The following is an 18,009-nucleotide window of genomic DNA, read 5'->3' on the forward strand; positions in this document are numbered from 1 at the left end:
TAAGTCATACAGTAAAAATTGAACTTATACTAAAAATGTCTTTTCAAATCAAGAAATATCTTCCATAATTCCATAAAATTAAATTTATACTAAAAATGTCTATTCAAGAGATACCTTCTACAATTTTTATATCAATTATCCATTAAAAAAAATGAATTTATACTAAAGATGTCTCTTCAAAATACACCTTTAGTATAAATTCAATTTTTTTTTAGTGCCTAATATAAAAATTGTGGAAGATATTTCTTCAAAAAACATATTTAATATAAATTCAATTTTATAAAATTATGGAAACATTTTCAATGTAAATTCAATTTATTTTTTTCATTGTATAGTTGATATGAAAATTTTGAAAAATGTATTTCAAGAGGCATCTTTATTGTAAATTCAATTTTGTGGTATTGTGAAAAAGTCTCTCAAAAAGATACATTTAATATAAATTTAATTTTTTTAATGTAGAGACTACTAAAAAATATGTGGAAAAGTATCTTTTAAAGAAATAATTTTAATATAAATTCAATTTTATGAAATTATAAAAAAAATATTTTTTTAAGAGATATTTTTAGTGTAAATTTAATTTTTATTTAATATTTATAATTTATATATAAAAAAATATAGAAGGTGTATTCTCAAAAGATACCTTTCAACATGACAAAAATAGTCATAAATTTATCAATAGTTTTGTAATTACGAATTTTTTTAAACTAGTGTAAAAGTTAAAAAGCCCCATGTGGTAGAACCGTAGAACTAAGTTCACATGCAAGGAGGCTGCAATTCTCAACTTCTAGCACCTCTCGTTCGGCCAAATACTATAAGACAAAAGGCTGCTATCCCTCCTTGTCAATATTTTTGGAATATGCTACAGAGATGAGAAAACAAAACAAAACAAAAAACATGTGGCCTGAAGTAAATATGTGAGAGATGGGTTGTACTGCAGGGTGATACTAAAAAGGCTTCATTTTATTAATTATTTCACATGCCTACTGTACACAACCTTCGCACTGTTCCGTTCAGTGGCGACTAGTTTGACTACTACTAGTGAAGAAGTCAGCTACAACATCCCTAGAGAAAGAGGAGCAGTATGGTTAAAATGCAACTAAACCCTACTCGTGAGCTGTATTCCATCTTCTTCAGATGTGTCAACTTCTTTCATACGGATTTGGATGGGCTTGAACGTGTAGAATTTGGCGCAGAATGAGTAATAGATGAGATTCACAACTTGCAGCAATGTGAGCAGCCAGTAAAACTTCTCCAACTTCCCCTTATTCAAATTATCATCCGGAAGCCAATTTGATCCGTCCGGGCCAGCACTGTACTTGTGCACCAGAGAAACAAGAAATGTGCTGACAAAATTCCCAAACGCGATCGCCGTCCAAAACAATGCACTGCCTGTGCTCTTCATGCTTTCTGGTGCTTGGTCATAGAAAAACTCAAGGTGTCCTATGGACATGAAAGCTTCCGCAATCCCATGAAGGCTATACTGCGGCACCAGCCAGAGAACCGAAATGGGGATGGTGGACTTAGGGCTATTGACGAGCCCATAAGCCGAGGCTGCCTGTTTCCGCTTCACTTCCACGAACCCGGCGACTAGAGTGGCTACGATAGAGATTACGAACCCAATCCACATCCTCTGCAGGAAGGTGATGCCCCGGTCAAGGCCGGTGAACCGGCGGGCTACACGAATGAGTAACCGGTCGTAGAGTGCAATTGTTATGAGCATGGAGGACATGGAGAAGACAGTCATGGAGCCAGGAGGAATTTGGAAGGAATTTATGAGGCGTCTGTCCATGGTACGGGCTTGTTGGAGGGAGAAAGTGCCCTGTTGAGCATAGGCTGTGATGAGGAGGATTCCGGATGCCCATATAGGCCCCATTCGGATCACAGATTTTAGTTCTTCAACTCTGTGAACGGTATTCAATCTCCACAGATTTGGTGCTTGCGAAGATTTGATGTCATCTTCTTCGGTCACAATGGCCGCCTTGTCAAGAAATCTGCATTAATTTCACAATAGATACATTAGTGGGGATCTTCTAGTTAAGTAACATGTATTTTTGGACATCATTATTTTGCCTTAAGCACTCACTATCATATATTTTTCTTACTTTTTCACATCAAACAAACAAATTAAACATCAGGTATGATCTGCACGTTTCTTTTCGTAACGGTTGTTAGTATTATTCACAGGAGGGAAAGGTCAATATAGTGCCAAAAAAAACCCATGAATTTTGCCCATTCCATCATGTGGCGGCTTCTTTTTCAATCTGGTAACTGTTGAAAGAAAAACTCAAGAAAAATATAAACAAAACAAATAACTAAGTAAAATAAATATCATATACATAAAGGAGGAGGTTCACTGCCAAAAGCTGTTGGAAACTCAAAAGCCTGACCGGGCCCTGATGGAATGATGCGGAAATGACAGGGTAAGAGGACTATACTGACGCGCAAGCTTTTGTTGTTTACTCAAAAGCTTTATATATATATACACGATCATAGACAAAGTATGTGGTGGCCGGGTCGCAACATCATCAAGTTGGTGGTCCTCGTGCCCCAACACATTTTTATGGGCACATGATTAACTCATCAATGGTCTTCCAATGTTGAATACGATAATATTGTGATCAAAACATTATTGAGAAGTAGGTTGACTCTTCCTTTGGCTAAGCCTTTTTGGAGGAAAATAAGGAAAAGTTTCTAATGAGGATTTACATTTCAAGGTTGGCCGGTCGATTTGATTCCTAATAATTGCAGGATTGCAGTATTATATTGTTCTTGAAGAACAGTTCTGTTAGGTAGAATCTTGGCTAGGAACACTCCTCGTGGATAGCCTAACATATTGTCAAAATAATTTTATATGGGCTGGCCATCTCTATCTACAATAATTTATTAAAGCTTGGAATTATTGAATACTTTTTTCTCATACTGCCAAAGTTTATCATGATTTTTATTATAGAATAACTTCAATTCTCTAGCTACACACTACATAAAAGATGTGCATGAGAGATAGAGACTTACTTCAATTCATTAGTATGAAGAAGCTTCCCAGCTGCAGAAATGGAGGCATCAAGTTCGTCGTTCTCATAGAGTAAATTTGGATCAGAAACCATACGTAGATTTCTCTTCTTGGAAGCAGCCACACACACTTGTAACAAGCGAGTAAATGGACTCCCAACAGGATCCAGATTCCTGTAAAGCGGATACCCCACAACAAAGGTAATAATTGAAAGAAACATGGCCGTGGTTGGGATTCCAAGTCCCCACCCCCATCCAACATTATCTTGAATGTAAACAAGCACAGTCACAGCCACAAGTATGGATGCCCCCATCACAAAATAGTACCAATTAAAAAAGTTCCATGTCTTTGTCTTCTCCTTTGGATCGGTCTCATCAAACTGGTCGGCACCGAATGCCACCACGCAGGGTCGAATCCCTCCAGCCCCTAAAGCTGTCAGCAGCAGAGAACCGTAGAGGATTGCCAATTGCCCACCATCAGCCTCTTGGCAGACTTGATGTTCACCCTTACATGGAGGTGGCCTCAGTTGTGGAAGCACTGCTGAGAGTGTTAAGCTTGTCATCCCCTGATCACATGCACCATTAAATATACAGTATCAACAAATATTCATGTATATATATTTAAATGGAACATAGATCAATTTGCAGTTTAATAACAAATTCTGAGCTGTTGATTTTGACATTACCTCCAAAGAGAATCTCTTGTTCTTAACGTTATCTATAAATAGTTGAATGTGAACCACCAGTATTGCATCATACTATTATATTTATTTGTCAGGTTGTGAAAAAAAGAGTTCATAGATTTCTGGTAATCTTGAAGGAAACTAGTTAAGGTTGTCCCGTGAGGTAAGCAATTGTATGTAGCTAGCAACTCAATATTTCATGGGAGAAAGAGAGAAGAATTTCTTGACCATTTGCCATAAGATGGAAGCCACTGTAATAGTCCAGAACCGGCCGGCGTATGCATCGGAGATGAAAGCTCCGAGCAACGGCGTCAAGCTTGCAGTCCCGCTAAAGTTGGTGATGGTGTTTGCAGCTTTAGTTAACGGCAGATGCAGCTGCTGTGTCAAGTAGGTGATCATATTTGCACTGAAACCCACCACGGCCAACTTCTCACAGGCCTCATTTGCTACATGCAAGAAAAACCATCGTAATAAAACAAAAATGAAAAGGAAAAGTTTGATTACTTTGATCAGGCTACAGCATGAAAGCTTACCAAAGATGAAGGGCATTGTTATCAATCCACCCTTAGTCCTTCCCCCATGACTGCCTTTCTTCTCCATACCTCCCATCTTGTTCTGACTCTTGAAATGGCTGGGAGCCCCCAAACCCGCAATTTATAGACCAGTTGCATCAAGGTTTTTACATGGTTACCAATGCCTGTAAATTTTATGGAAACCTTCACCGCTAAATCCATGGCCACAGATATAGCCGTACGGGGTTTTCAGTGTTTGATAAAGTAGAGAAGATTTTGTTTTGAGGGAAAAAAATATCGAAATAAGTAAAAGCAAGGCGACAGGTAAGAAGTAAGGACAGCGACGTTTTGTTGTTTTCACTTTATCCTGGCTTGTATAATTGTGTTGCTGCTATGTGATCCAGTTTTATTGAAAGCCAAGGGAGGTGGATTGGACTCTTCCACATAAATTCTTCGAAAATATCATATAAAACAAAAGCAATATCGGAGGATGCGATGCGAGAGGCCCGTCTAAGGTGACAAAAAGGTTACATAACGCATAAATTAGCCTTCTATGGGGACTAGTAATTACTGTGATGTTATATAAATGGACCACCCTTGCAAAATGGTCCAGCTTGTACGTTTGCTCTTTCTTAGACGCCATTTACGTCACATTCCATTCACATTACAAATTTACAACTACTAAATCTTCTGGAAAGCGGACCTCAAAAGCAAATCAAAACGAAAAGGTTTCCCACTATAAGCTTTCAATTCAGTACCATAGAATTTTCCCTTTTGCTTCTTGATTACTCCCAGCGCCATGAGTCAGAGAGCACTTGGCCTTCAATCATCTGGGCTATGGGATTCTTCCAAGTTCCAAGTTGCAACTCACGCGGCATTGAATACCCCTTTGAATACCCACATGCTGGGGAAAAGAACTTACATCATTCCATCAAATAATAATACTACATTTCAGTGTGACAAGAGTTCCCCCGCTGTAAAATGTCTGCAAAGAGACAGCTAGCGTGATGAAATTGAAGTTTGTCAGATATTCACTTGTGGGTCGTTGATAAGGATTAAAGATTATATTTGATAGAGTCATTCAGTGCTCGCAATGATGGTATGTACAGTCATTTGCTTGGCCTGATTCTGGCGATTAAATCAAAGATACCATCAAGTGGTTGTGTTTCTATTCCGTGTTACTTCAGCTGAATCATTCACAACAACTTACTTGAAACCATATATATGAACCTGATTATTAAAGCTACCAGTGGGTCAGCTGATCAATAACGGAGGGAGTTTTTTTTTTTTTTTTTTTCCTTCCTCCAATGCATTTGAATTTTTGACCATGTATTATGTCGATCAAAATCCAAAATCTTTAAGGGGAAACAACTAAGGGGAGACCGAATTTGAAAAGGTAGACCAAAATCTTACTTAAGCAACTACCATACAGGTAGAGTAGGTAATAAATGAGACAACAGGTTTGGACTTGCCAAATGTTGGTATAACTTGATGCTAAATTGCTAATTGATCTACTGTTACAAGAAAAATCAACGTTACTTTCAGTTTATGTTAAAGGAAAGAGGATTAAAACAATTGAAAATGACAGCCAATAAAAGTGCATAAGCATGGAAGAGGGAAGTGCAATGCGCACCCCGTGAACCTGAATGCCGATGCTACTGACGCCAGAGATGACGCAGTTTTTAAGGGGCATAAGGAAATCTGTTCGTCAGCTTTCTACTCTTTATGGTTATCCATGTTTCCCAATTTGGGGTAGGCGGTGGATGGCCATTCCACGTCCCCTCCTTTTTTTCTTTTTTCTTTTTTTCCAGGATTTCTTATTACAAGTTTATGGTAATTTAAAAAAATAATTCCTAAATTAATAATTTCAAATCTATCATAGTGATCAAATAAAAAAGAGAAATATATTTTTTTGTTATATATATAAAAAAAATCGCCTTTTAAAAAAAGTGAGAAATCATCTTTTAAAAATATAATTTTATAAAAAATAAATAAATAAAATCAAAATATGAAAAATCGTCTTAATTATAATTATTAAAATATTTATCAACAATAATATTTGTAAAATATAAATTATGTTGAACATTTCATATTTAAAATTTTTATATTAAATTAGATATTGAATTAAAAATATTTTTTTCTTAACCTTCAAATTTTTCTTTAATTAATTCAATTAATTATAATTAGTAAAATTTATTTAATTTGATATTTTTTTATTTATAAGATAAATAATATTTATCTATTATTTTTTGTTTTTTTTTCATTTTGGAATTAAAAAGAAAAAACTATTATCAAATTTATGTTAAAATGTTTACAAAAAACAAATTTATTATTAATTTATTAAATAATCATATGATTTTTGAAGTGAAAATTGATTTCCCACTTTTTTTTTTTTCTTTTCTTTTCTATTTGGAGAAAATTTCTCACTTTTTTTAGATTCTCACTTTTTGGTTTTGAGTTTTTCTTTTTTTTGAGAAATCTTTCATCAAGAGAGGTTTTCTCACTTTTTACATTTTTTTTTTTAAATTCTCACCTTTTTTTAGATTCTTACTTTTTAATTTTGGTTTTTAAATCGATTTCCCACCTTTTTCTGATTTTTTTTTTTAAATAAATCTTCAAAAGAAGATTTTTTACTTTTTACAATTATTTTATATTATAACAAAATCATATCTTCAAAGACGATTTTTTACTTTTTTTTAAGATAAATTTTCCCTCTTATTTTATTTAGGAAGTCGTCCTTTCAAAAAGGGATTTTAGCCAGAAGATTTTTTTGATATTTTCTTTTTTAAAGAAAATAAATCATCATTCTGAAAAGATAATTTTAAAAGTATATGTATTTTTCTTTTTTCTACCCATCCAAAACTACGAAAAATTTAAAATTATTTTTTTCAACTACCGTAATCTAGGTCAAAGATCCCCTTTTTTTTTTCCAATCCACTTTCCATTCTCATATTTATATGTGTAATCCATTTTTTTTTCTGTTTATTTATTTATTTTTCTATTTTTTTACTTTTTGTTTCCGTTTCTCTACCTATAGCGAGGGGTGAATCGAGTCCACTTTCTGGTCAGCCAAAGAGACCCCTGACGTATGCTTTCTGCTGGTGTTGGGATGGAGAATGCAAGTGGAGTGGGGTGGGGCGGTAAGGTGGGGCCCAAGAGAAACCCAGTGGGATTGTGATGTGATGATGAGCATCAGCCCAAGGACTATGACCATCTCTTCAATTATTGAGGTTTAATGACTCTAGGCTTAGTACCTGCTACTTACTATGGAGGGGGTGGAGGGCCCCAAAGTTATTTTCATTCTGAGTCGCGCACGCCTTTGAAAAAACTGCAGTTGGGAATTTGTCTTTCTGCACGTCATGCCCTCGATAATTCCATGGTGTGTCAATTAGATGATTGACGATGAAAACAACCGTTGTGAATTCGTGGAACAGCTTGAATGGATATGCCAACTAATGGTAGGCGTCGTACTACTACAGTCGGATCACTTCATCGGTGCCAAAAATGCACGATCTTTCCAGATTTGTGATCTTGAGGCGTGGAGGTTGGATGAGCTTTTTATGTTAAATGGAAATCTGGACGGTCGCTCCCACAGAGCTAGTCATTTCATGACGCCAAATTTAGTAGATTGAAAGATGACTGAGCTTTATATTAGGGGTATTTTTCCCCTTTTGCTTGTAAAAAGAAGAAATTGGGTGTTAATTCTAATTGTAATAGGAGAATAGATGCACGGTACCAATTTTTTATTTTGATTTTTCATGCTGTACCTGTTCCAACGAGCACTGTAAAATTTCAAATCAGATTCATCTACCAATTACCAACCGATTCTCAGCATACCTAAATATTAACATCGAAATAGCCCCTTCAAACGTCCATTTCTCTTCATGATTAGATGATAATTTCAATACATCTTATATGTGAACAAAGTCACAGACCACCAAAGGTATGTCCCTGCAAATCGACGAAGGTGTAGAAGAGTATACACAAATTAAAATAGTTTAAGAAAACTATGTATAGAATATTGTAATAGATCCTAAAGGGGTGAAACTGAGCACAGGTCTTGAAGCAGGAAGAAAGTATGAACTTGCTGTGCCTTCCCTACTCCAGACAGTCCACATTTTTAAACTCCAAACTGAGGATCGGTGATGAAATTGAGAAGGGAGAAAATAACAAAGAGAAGCAAAGAAAATATTTGATAAGGAAAAAGAGCTTTCTTTTCAGGTGGTGGTTCTAGGGGGATGGAGGATTTCTTCTGGTTAACTAAAAGGGGACCATCTTTAATCTCTCAATCCTCGAACTCATGCATGTGGTCTAAAAGATAGTTGGCAGCCAGCTCCTCATTCTTGTTGCAGGCAAAGAACACCTCCAACACCAGGGCACGGTCAAAACCCATTGCTTCAAGCTGGAAAATAAATAAAATTATTAAAACCCAAACAAAAATGTTCAAAAATATACTGTGGAACAAAATTTTCAATTGTATCAAAAAACAAAAATAAGAATAGTAACAAATTTATGATTGCAACGATCCAATAAAATCTTCACCATAAGACCAGTGTCACAACTGTTAAAACAACCCAAATCTATCACATGTCTGATCCAAGCTCATACTTCATATGATAGAAGAAAAACTCAATATATCACCACAGGTCACGAGACTATCATCCACACAACTGAGATGTAACTAGTTGTCAGGATAACCCAATTCTGATGTCAATTATTAGATAGGAAACTAGCAGATTCACCTCAAAGAGCTACACAACAAAATGACTATTATACCTATTCGAAGTGAAATTGAAGGAAGAGACAACTTACACGAGCTATGGCTTCCCGTTCCTCCGGCGTCACTGTCACTGCCTGTGGCATTGCTGCAGCAAGCTGCCCTAGTATGTTCCTGAAAAAATTTGTTAAGAATTAGCATGATAGACAACCATTATTTCAAGTATTCAACCAATAAGAACCCATAACTCACCCCTCTCCCCCTTCTACAGGTTCATTGATAAGGCGAAGGAAATCAGCCTGATGTTCTTGAATAAGCCTCATTAGCTGAGGATTTTGTTTTCCAAGCTCTTGAAGCATAGGCTGTAAACATAAGAATGTTAGAGGCCCCTTATGAAAAAGAGAATAACCTTACAAAAAAAAAAAAAAATTAAAAAAGCAACCTGCAAGATTTGTGGATTAGCTTGCACCATAGCTCGCAAAGCTTGGAACTGAAAAAAAAAAAAAATAACACGAGTCTCATAAGATGTACGTCCATGCATGGGTGAGTGTGAGAAAGAGAGGCTTTTCTTTTCAGTCAACAAGCATATGTTATACATATGTGTGTGTGTGTGTGTGTGTGTGTGAGAGAGAGAGAGAGAGAGAGAGAGGAGGGGGAAGAGAGAGTGTACTTGTTGGCTGTTGCGAAGAAAATCCAAGGTCCCTGCACCAGCAGGATTTGAACCCACATTGGGAATGCCCTGTTTCCAAAAAATTTAAGTAAACTCAAAAGAATCTCAGATGAAGTTAAATAACAATGACTATAGGTTAACTACCTGGGGGAAAAGATCTAATGGATTTGCATTGGGCCCACTTGAAGGAGCAGGTACTGGTTGCTGAGATTGGGCTGGAGGATTTGCAGCTTGCCCACTGGCAGGGGCACGAGCCACAGGTGGAACTTCAGCTTGCTCAGGGATACCCTTTAATATAATGGAAATTTATGTTGTAAATGATACCAACAGAAAAATTGGTAGCCAACCCCAATTTATCTTTGTAGGAGGTAAAAGAAGTTACATGCACCACAGTAAACAATTAGTTGTCCTCACCCCTCTCTGTATGTGTGAATGTTTGCCACACATAGTGACTGTATTTCATTTTGTAAGAACAATTAACCTATAAATGAGTTCATTATTTTGCACTTATTCATGGGGAATGAAGAACAAAAATATGGACAACACCCAAATGACAATCAGCAAAACTACAAAAGATATTCATTTATTTCTCACTAGTTCCACAAAATAAGAAATTCAATATAATCCATTTCAGCATATTATTCCAAAAATTTATAACCTTTCATGCAATGGGAGTAAAAAACAAGAAATTAAAGAAAAAAATAAGCAAAACATTTGTAACCCATTAGAACAATCTTCAAATTCATAACCAACTAATCATCCATCAATAATCAGTTAATACTGTGTAAGTAGTTACACAAGAACATGAAACTTGCAGAATGTATCAGTGAAAATCACACAATTATATGTCAACCCTCTTAACAAAAGCTTGGCCAGTCAACCCAGAACTGGAGTCTCTTAACCACCATACCAAGATAAGATGATGCCAACTATTTGACAGTGCAAAGAACCTCAAACAGATACCTATTCGACACTGCAAACCCTCATTTTTTCAGTGCACAAGATACCTATTCCAAGATAGGCCTAAGAAGCTCAACCATAAACAATACCAATGGATTGAAACTCAATGCCAGCCCTTAATTGTGATTGGAAAATAACTTATCCCTCCCTCCTTTGATTGGACTAGAATATTCTTATCCCAACCTTCAATTATCTTAATGTAATCAATGTCCTGTATCTTTGTTTACCTTTTCCTAGGAATTTCTTTATACAAATTTCTCTCCACCCTCTCCACCTAGTTTACAATTAAAACCATTGTATGCCTTATATCTGATTTATATCAACTGTGGAGATTGGAGCAAACACACTTACAGAATATAGATATTCAACTGCACGCTCTGGGTTATTATATGCAGCACGAAGAGCACGGACAACAGTGTCCCTGTCCCAAGTCCCTCCCCCCATATCAAGAATTTGTTGGATAGCTTCCTCAAAATTGTTTCCTGCAACTAGATTTGAAGCTGCTTGGCCATAGGCATCAGTCTCAGATCTGCTTCAACAACATTACTGAACATTTAGGATATAAAGCCAGTGTGGGCACCCCAAAGTCGGAAAATAGCAGACAATCCAAGAGTGACAGGCATGCTCTCCAAACATGCAGCTTGCATGTCAGGTGGAAAAAGAAATACTCACACAACAGTGACTGTAGATGCTGGAGTTGCAGCTGGAGCAGGGGCAGGTACGGTTGCAGGCCTATAAAATGGAGGAAATTGCAAACGGAACATAGATTACTCATTATGCAAAAATGAAATATCACACAATAAAAACCATAAATAAATACATATGCTAAAAAAATAAGCAATGGACAGCCAAACTCACGGTGGCAAGGCTACTACAGGAGCTTGAGGTGCTGTTAATGTTGAAGTTGTAGTTGGAGGAGGGGCACTTGCAGATGGAGCCTACAGGGGAGACAGGTTTTTCAAATGCATCAATAAGATATCTTGAAAATATACACAACCCCCAAGCAAAAATCAAAGATGTGTATATTGGATCACTGAGGTTTGAAACAGAGAACACCCATGGTGTAGGCCAGTAAACAATTAAAAAAAAAATAAAAAAAATCATGATTCTTCAATTAACTATGCTATGAGCGTAAGAAACAAAAAAAATTTAACAATTAACATCTAGCTAGAGATTAGGCTTCGAATTGATCAATCAAAATTTGCAATAAAAATGAATGAAGTTTGTTTCATCCAAATTAATTGACAGTCTTCGATGCATGGAATCAATTTTGCCACTAAAGCATTACAGCTCATTATTGCTCAGATTCTTCAAATGGCTAGCTAGTAATTTTTATTTTGGTCTCTCTTTTGTTTTCGGTGGCTGTTGTCTTCCATAATGCAGATACCTAGTTCAGCACCCTTTTGAGTTCTTAATGGAATTTTACTCAAATAAACAAATTAAGAAAACACAGGAACTTGTAGAAAGAAAAATGGTCTAAGTTGGATTAAATATGTTCTAACAGTTTATTTAAAAAGCCCATCTGTTTTGGTGCATGTAATATATTTTCCTTTCTTATAACAAAATTTTCTTGAAAAATATTCATGCCTAGTTGAAAGTGGATATTGCAAGCTTGAAACATTAAACAGCAAAGCATGATAAATTTAGTTCTAAGTACAGAACTAGAGACTGTTCAGTAAAAATTTGCTTTATTATCTTCATTTTCATACAAATAGTAACAACAATATGGAAAAACAAGCAACAACAACAACAATGGCAGATATTACATAAATATAACTTAGTTCTTACCTTAACTATAGGTGTAGGTGCAGGTGCAGGTGCAGGTGCAGGTGCAGTTGATGCGGTTGAACCTTCAGATGAGTTCTTATTCTGAAAATAGTTTAAGCATAAAAAATAAATAATTAGTACCAAAAGAACAGTTACAAGGATGATTCATCCTGGGTGACATGGGAACATGGTTGGAACATTTTGGAAAAACTGCAATTGAAGCTGAGTAGCAACCAGATGAGAACGGCTACAACAAACTAGAACTATAAAAACACAAACTAATAAAAGTGAATGGAGCCTAGACCTTTTGTCAACACCTTAACACATCATTCTATACTGATATATTATTATCTACTATAATCCAAGAGCAAGATTTAAAGGCAATCATACAAGCTGATTTTTTCATTTAACAGAAATAAATCTTTCCCCGTTGATTACTTACACTGAATAGGATACAGAGTATCTACCATAAAGTTACAAGGTGATATACTTCTAATTTGGTGCCAATAAGATGTGGAGATGATTTATCACCCAGTCATTCAAGCCTAGCTACTACAACTTGGAATCCTATAGATCAATCATAGTGTCATTTCTTTTTTGATAGGCAAAAGAGAAAACATATATTAGAAGCACCTAAAAGGAGGCGTAGCAAAGTACACACAAAGTATACAAACCGCCCACTAGCAAAAGTTGTAGTGTGATTAAAAAATTTCAGAAGCAAATGGGATTATTTTCCCCCCTTAACACGCCAAACAAATTCAATGTAATGCTGTTTAGACAACAAACAACTTTCCTCTTTACAATTTTGCATTGACAAACATATTCCAACTAGACTACAATTAACCACAAAAGAGCATGGAACCAATTGTTCAGGCATTTATTGACCATCCACATTTTAAAAAAAAAATCTCAACTCCTTTAGGCCCAAAGCCATATCTGGAAACAATCTTATGGAGAAAAATAAAATTAAAGAGAACTAGGATGAGTTGTTACATTAAAAAATTCTTCGGGCTTGATTAGTTAGATTTACCATCTATCATCCTAAGGAAATCAAGGTTACAGTTTTCTCGTTCAATCTACCTCCCAAGGCTTAACTGACATTTGCAACAATAATGATATCTGAGGAAATGAGCAGGAGATTGAATTTTGTATTGAAGAGTTCTCTCTCAGTGCACAGCCCATAAGTTTTAGTAGTCATTTTTTCAACAGTCCAAATTAAATAGAGCTAACCTTTTAGTGTCATGATATATAATGTGATTTGGTTGCTTTACCTCACCTCCTGTCCTTTTGTATGACCATGTCCTATATAAGTCGTCACAATAAACCATTCCCATTGAATAAGCACTCACTGTTCCTCCAAAAACACAAAATAACTATCAAGTTATGCAAAGATCAAAGATCAAACCATGTGCCCAACCTGTTTGAAATTTGATTTAGAAAATTGATAAATTCTACTGCTCATGGACTTGGTTCAAATCACATACCTTAACAGGCTAACACAAACACTACTACACAAAACTGAATCCAAATTTTTTTTTTTTTCCTTCCATCACAGGGAGGGAAAAAACAATGATGAATAGAGACAAGCAGAGAGAGGAGAACATAATGCTCAAATAACAGACAGGGATACAACAGAATGGTTCTTGTTCCTCTGGCTAATGCACTGGTTCCAAAGATTCCATTAAGATGTAAGCAAGAAAGCTGTCCATAAAGGTATTCAAAATGTACAAAAACGGCAGTATTCAAAGCAGTATACCACTTAAGTATTGGACATTTGAACATTGATGCCTTAGACATCATTGACTTTTAGTTCAGGGAGACTATTCATGTGCTCTCATTCAGTAGTAGCAAAGGGAATATGCTATAAAGCTAGCTTCACTTGCCATCTAATGTGAAGTTGGAGATGAAAGACATACTATAGAATTACAGAAGGGGTAAAGTTCTCAGGGTGGAGGATGGGGTCAAAAGCTGTCTTTATCATTCCCCTTTTGGTCAGGCTTCTTGAGAAGGACTAGCTTCTCATTGTTTAGAACAATTTAAGGAAAAAAAAAAAACAGACAGACCACCAAGTCACAAGGTGCAGTTCATTAGCAATATGTGTACATCTATAACTATTATAGCTTAACATGGGAATAATGTGGCACTGTAAGAATACACCAGAACTAAAAAACCATCACCCAAAAAATATATTACCAATTATATGAATTAGCATGGATAAAAGCATAAAAAAATTACTCATGATATATAGAAGAACTTTCTGGAAACGGCTTATTGTCTCTATCAAGAATCAAGTTCAACAAAACACCCTATCTAAAAGCATGCGTGTCCCTCAAGTCCTCCTGATGCTCATAATAAATGATATAGAAGTGCTTACAAAATAAATAAAGAAAACTTAAAGAAATATGGTGGAAAAAAAGGGTTCTTAAGAAGATACAAGCAACACACCCAATGTATACCTTTGATAACATGACAACTACAAAACTATTTTCAGCAACTTTGTTTTCATCCAATGTTGTGCCATCCTTAAGAACCTTTCCTTGATGGATAAGCATCTGTTGTGAAGCAGGATAAACATCTGATCCTTGAACTGCCTCTATATTTGCCTTCACATCAGCAACCTGAATAAAACAATCACTAATTTCAATAAATAAAAGATGTGCAAAACCCAGGTACACCATGAAATAAACTACAGTTACATATTTGTGAATGTGAATGGCAAAAAATTGTTGGATGCATGAAATGACCTTGAGAATAACATGCATGTTTATGCTAACCAGAAAGGGAACAGAAAAGGATTAATGTGGCTGCTTGCTCCATGAGATTTCAATACATATGTAACAGTATGATTGGTATCAACACATATACTTCAGCAACAGTATTCGACAAGTTTGACAAAAAATGCAAATGCATTTTGTTAAAAGAGGATAACCACTAAATTAACTTAAATACACAGTTTTAATCACAGAGAATGGGAGAGAGATCATTTGTCACTGTCATGCCTCAAGCAAGAAATGAGTATCATATGCTATAAATTTTGAATTTAATAATATGGAAAGAGAAACTTAACCGATTTAGCAACACCAAACACATGAGCAACAAAATCTGGCAGATGCGTTAGGAGTATAACTATAGGGCACGATGGAATAATCAGGCATTCAAGATGAAAGTGGAAGAAGTATGCAAACCGGGTGTTATCCACTGTTAGTTAGATTATCACATTAATACTCCATTTACGGGTCCAAATTAGAAGACAGACAAGTTATTGTTCTAGAAAGCTGAACATTTCCTAGAGAAATCACAAAATCACATTACTTAACCTTAGTATAAAACAATTATCATATAAGATGCATAGATATAATGGAAACTATACAAATCATTCCATGAAAATTAATGTGTAGCAGTTAATATTTATCCAATCATGATAATATGTTGTAAGTGTAAGGAAAACACCCCGATATTGATGTTTAAAAGTTGTAGCTACGTGCATTGTCAATGTAATTGGACATAGCTGTCGACAAACAGTTATTTAAAAAGCACACTACCCAGAAACCTGTAAAGCATTGTCACGTGTATCATGTAATCCAACAAATCTGCTGTGCGCAGCAATTATATGATATTAAACTTATTACTCATGTTATCTGAGGCAATCCAGTGCAGCTGTCGGAACACCACAAGTGGATATAATACAGAGTAATGTGGTATTTCAAACTTCATCAGCGGGAATTTGGGAATACCCATCAAACTGAGGAGTTCAACTCATGTACTCCTGCTACTAAATCAAACACCAACACAAATGAATCTCCAATTCACATAATTCACCTTGAAAGCAAAATTTTTAATACCAAGGACTTGCTCTATCCAAACTAGTCCGCAATGAGAGACATTAACTAATCGCAATTTCGACAATTCATTCAAACTACAGGCAAATCACTTCATCACAATACAAAATGCGAAAAGTGAAACTTCAAAACCCCAATCATAGCATCCAATTACGTTGAATTCACAAAACAAAACATTGCAATTCAATTCAAGTACCGTCATCGCAACCATAAAAGAAAAAAAAAATCACAAAGAGTAATTGTAAATCAAAGGACAGTTAAACAATCTGAAACCTAATTGAACTACAAAAATATGAATAACCCCTAATCAAAAATAAAAAATTGGGGAATGAAAATCGCAAAAACCCTAGCAGAGAGAAAAATAAAGAAGGGCGATGAGAAAAACAGACTGTATCTTCAGGTTTCACTTGGATTTCGAAGTGAGTTCCTTTCAAAGTCTTGACGAAAATCTTCATCTTTCCACGATCTCCGTCCGTGCAATCTCGATTTATTGGGCAGCAAACCCTCAGCGCAGAAGAAAGCAATCTAAGTGAGAAAACATAAAAGAAGTTCCGAATTCGGGTCTTTTTATATATGGGCACCCGAGTACCCTCCTTCCGAAGGAAAGATCGGTGAGATCTGTTCCACGCGCTTTACGTGGAGATTTTAGGAAACGCGCCAAGTGTTTTACCAATGGGTGCGGTTGCTGAGGGAGGCGCGTGTTTCACGGGACACGGAAGAGAGGATGAGAGTGTGGATTTGGACTGGCAGAAAAAGGGAAAAATAAGAGGGGCTAGATTTTTGTATCTGACAAGGACTCCGGGCTGTGTTTATCCAGGCAGGGTCCCCATTGGAGCTTTTATAATTTGGTTGATTAGGGTGCAATTTCAATGGACCTTCACTCATAAACAAGAGTGATCAAGATAAGATAAAGTTGAAATTTTAAAAGATTAATCCTTTTACATAGTGTGGGAAGAAGTTTAATTAAAATGAACTTAACATCTCGAAAATTAATCAAAATAAGATAAATATCTCAAAAATTAATCTCCGAAAGTAAATGGGTAGTTCACACTAGTGAAATGAAAATATATTTTCTCAAATTTAATATAGACATGCATATAAGCGGTGTTTGGTAATACTTAATATTTATTACTTAACGGTTTAAATTAATTTTAAATTAAATTATATTTAAGTTGTTAGCTTGAAATTTATTTATTAATTGTTACTTTAAATACTAAGGTCATGAAGTAACAAAAGATTGTGAAAGTAATTAAAACAAATAATAATATAAAGTAGAATGAATATGTAAATTTAAGAATAGGTTTTTTTATCATTACTAAAAATTGCTTTTTATTTTAAATCATACGATTAAATTATTTTGTCAAACATACTTAATTTATTTAATGGTTTAAATTAAGTTATTAAATTACTTCAAGTTATTAAATCGATTTACCAAACAATACTCATAAATGAAATATTACTCTTTCTTTGATTTAAGAATAAATTATACTTTTACTTTTCAAAATGACGGGATTATTGTTAAATATTGAAGTCATTTTAAAAGGTAAAAGTAGAATTTATATGCCCCATGGTACCAATATGGCAACTTTTCAACATCAAAATACCTAAATCAGATAAAACCCTCAAACATTAAGACTATGTCTGGCTTTTGAAAATTTTGATGGAAAATACGAATAGAATAAAACATAGGTGAAAAACAGAAAGAAATAAAAAGTAAAGAAAAATATAAAATAAATTTAAATTTAATAAATTATTTTTATATGTTCTTTAAACTAATTTTACTTATTTCTCTCTATTATAACAAAAATAAATAATTTAAAAATATATAAATTTTAAATTAATTTTAATTATA

The 18,009-nt window shown here is 35.0% G+C and overlaps 2 protein-coding genes across 3 annotated transcripts; both read right to left on the minus strand.

Annotated features, from left to right (window-relative positions):
- Nucleotides 1–939: 939 nt before the first annotated feature.
- Nucleotides 940–4,577, minus strand: LOC100250961 (protein NRT1/ PTR FAMILY 3.1). The gene is made up of 4 exons (XM_010649447.3): nucleotides 4,226–4,577; nucleotides 3,921–4,138; nucleotides 3,013–3,575; nucleotides 940–1,991 (listed from the first exon to the last, which is right to left on the minus strand). The coding sequence occupies exons 1-4, from the start codon at nucleotides 4,299–4,301 to the stop codon at nucleotides 1,097–1,099; spliced, it is 1,752 nt and encodes a 583-aa protein (XP_010647749.1). The 5' UTR covers nucleotides 4,302–4,577; the 3' UTR covers nucleotides 940–1,096.
- Nucleotides 4,578–8,060: 3,483 nt separating this feature from the next.
- On the minus strand, nucleotides 8,061–17,007 carry LOC100245820 (ubiquitin receptor RAD23c). 2 transcript variants are annotated; one of them, XM_002282316.4, is made up of 12 exons: nucleotides 16,547–17,007; nucleotides 14,775–14,936; nucleotides 12,340–12,420; nucleotides 11,410–11,489; nucleotides 11,224–11,283; nucleotides 10,903–11,080; nucleotides 9,736–9,879; nucleotides 9,592–9,660; nucleotides 9,364–9,411; nucleotides 9,174–9,283; nucleotides 9,017–9,095; nucleotides 8,061–8,606 (listed from the first exon to the last, which is right to left on the minus strand). In XM_002282316.4, exons 1-12 carry the CDS (start codon nucleotides 16,610–16,612, stop codon nucleotides 8,490–8,492), a joined length of 1,194 nt encoding a protein of 397 aa, XP_002282352.1. In that variant the 5' UTR covers nucleotides 16,613–17,007; the 3' UTR covers nucleotides 8,061–8,489. The 2 variants fall into 2 exon arrangements, with proteins under 2 accessions (XP_002282352.1, XP_010647738.1); XM_010649436.3 differs by having other exon boundaries at nucleotides 10,903–11,083; nucleotides 16,547–17,002.
- Between the last annotated feature and the right edge of the window lie 1,002 nt (nucleotides 17,008–18,009).

This window comes from Vitis vinifera, chromosome 1 (assembly GCF_030704535.1).
Source record: "Vitis vinifera cultivar Pinot Noir 40024 chromosome 1, ASM3070453v1".
NCBI lineage: Eukaryota > Viridiplantae > Streptophyta > Magnoliopsida > Vitales > Vitaceae > Vitis > Vitis vinifera.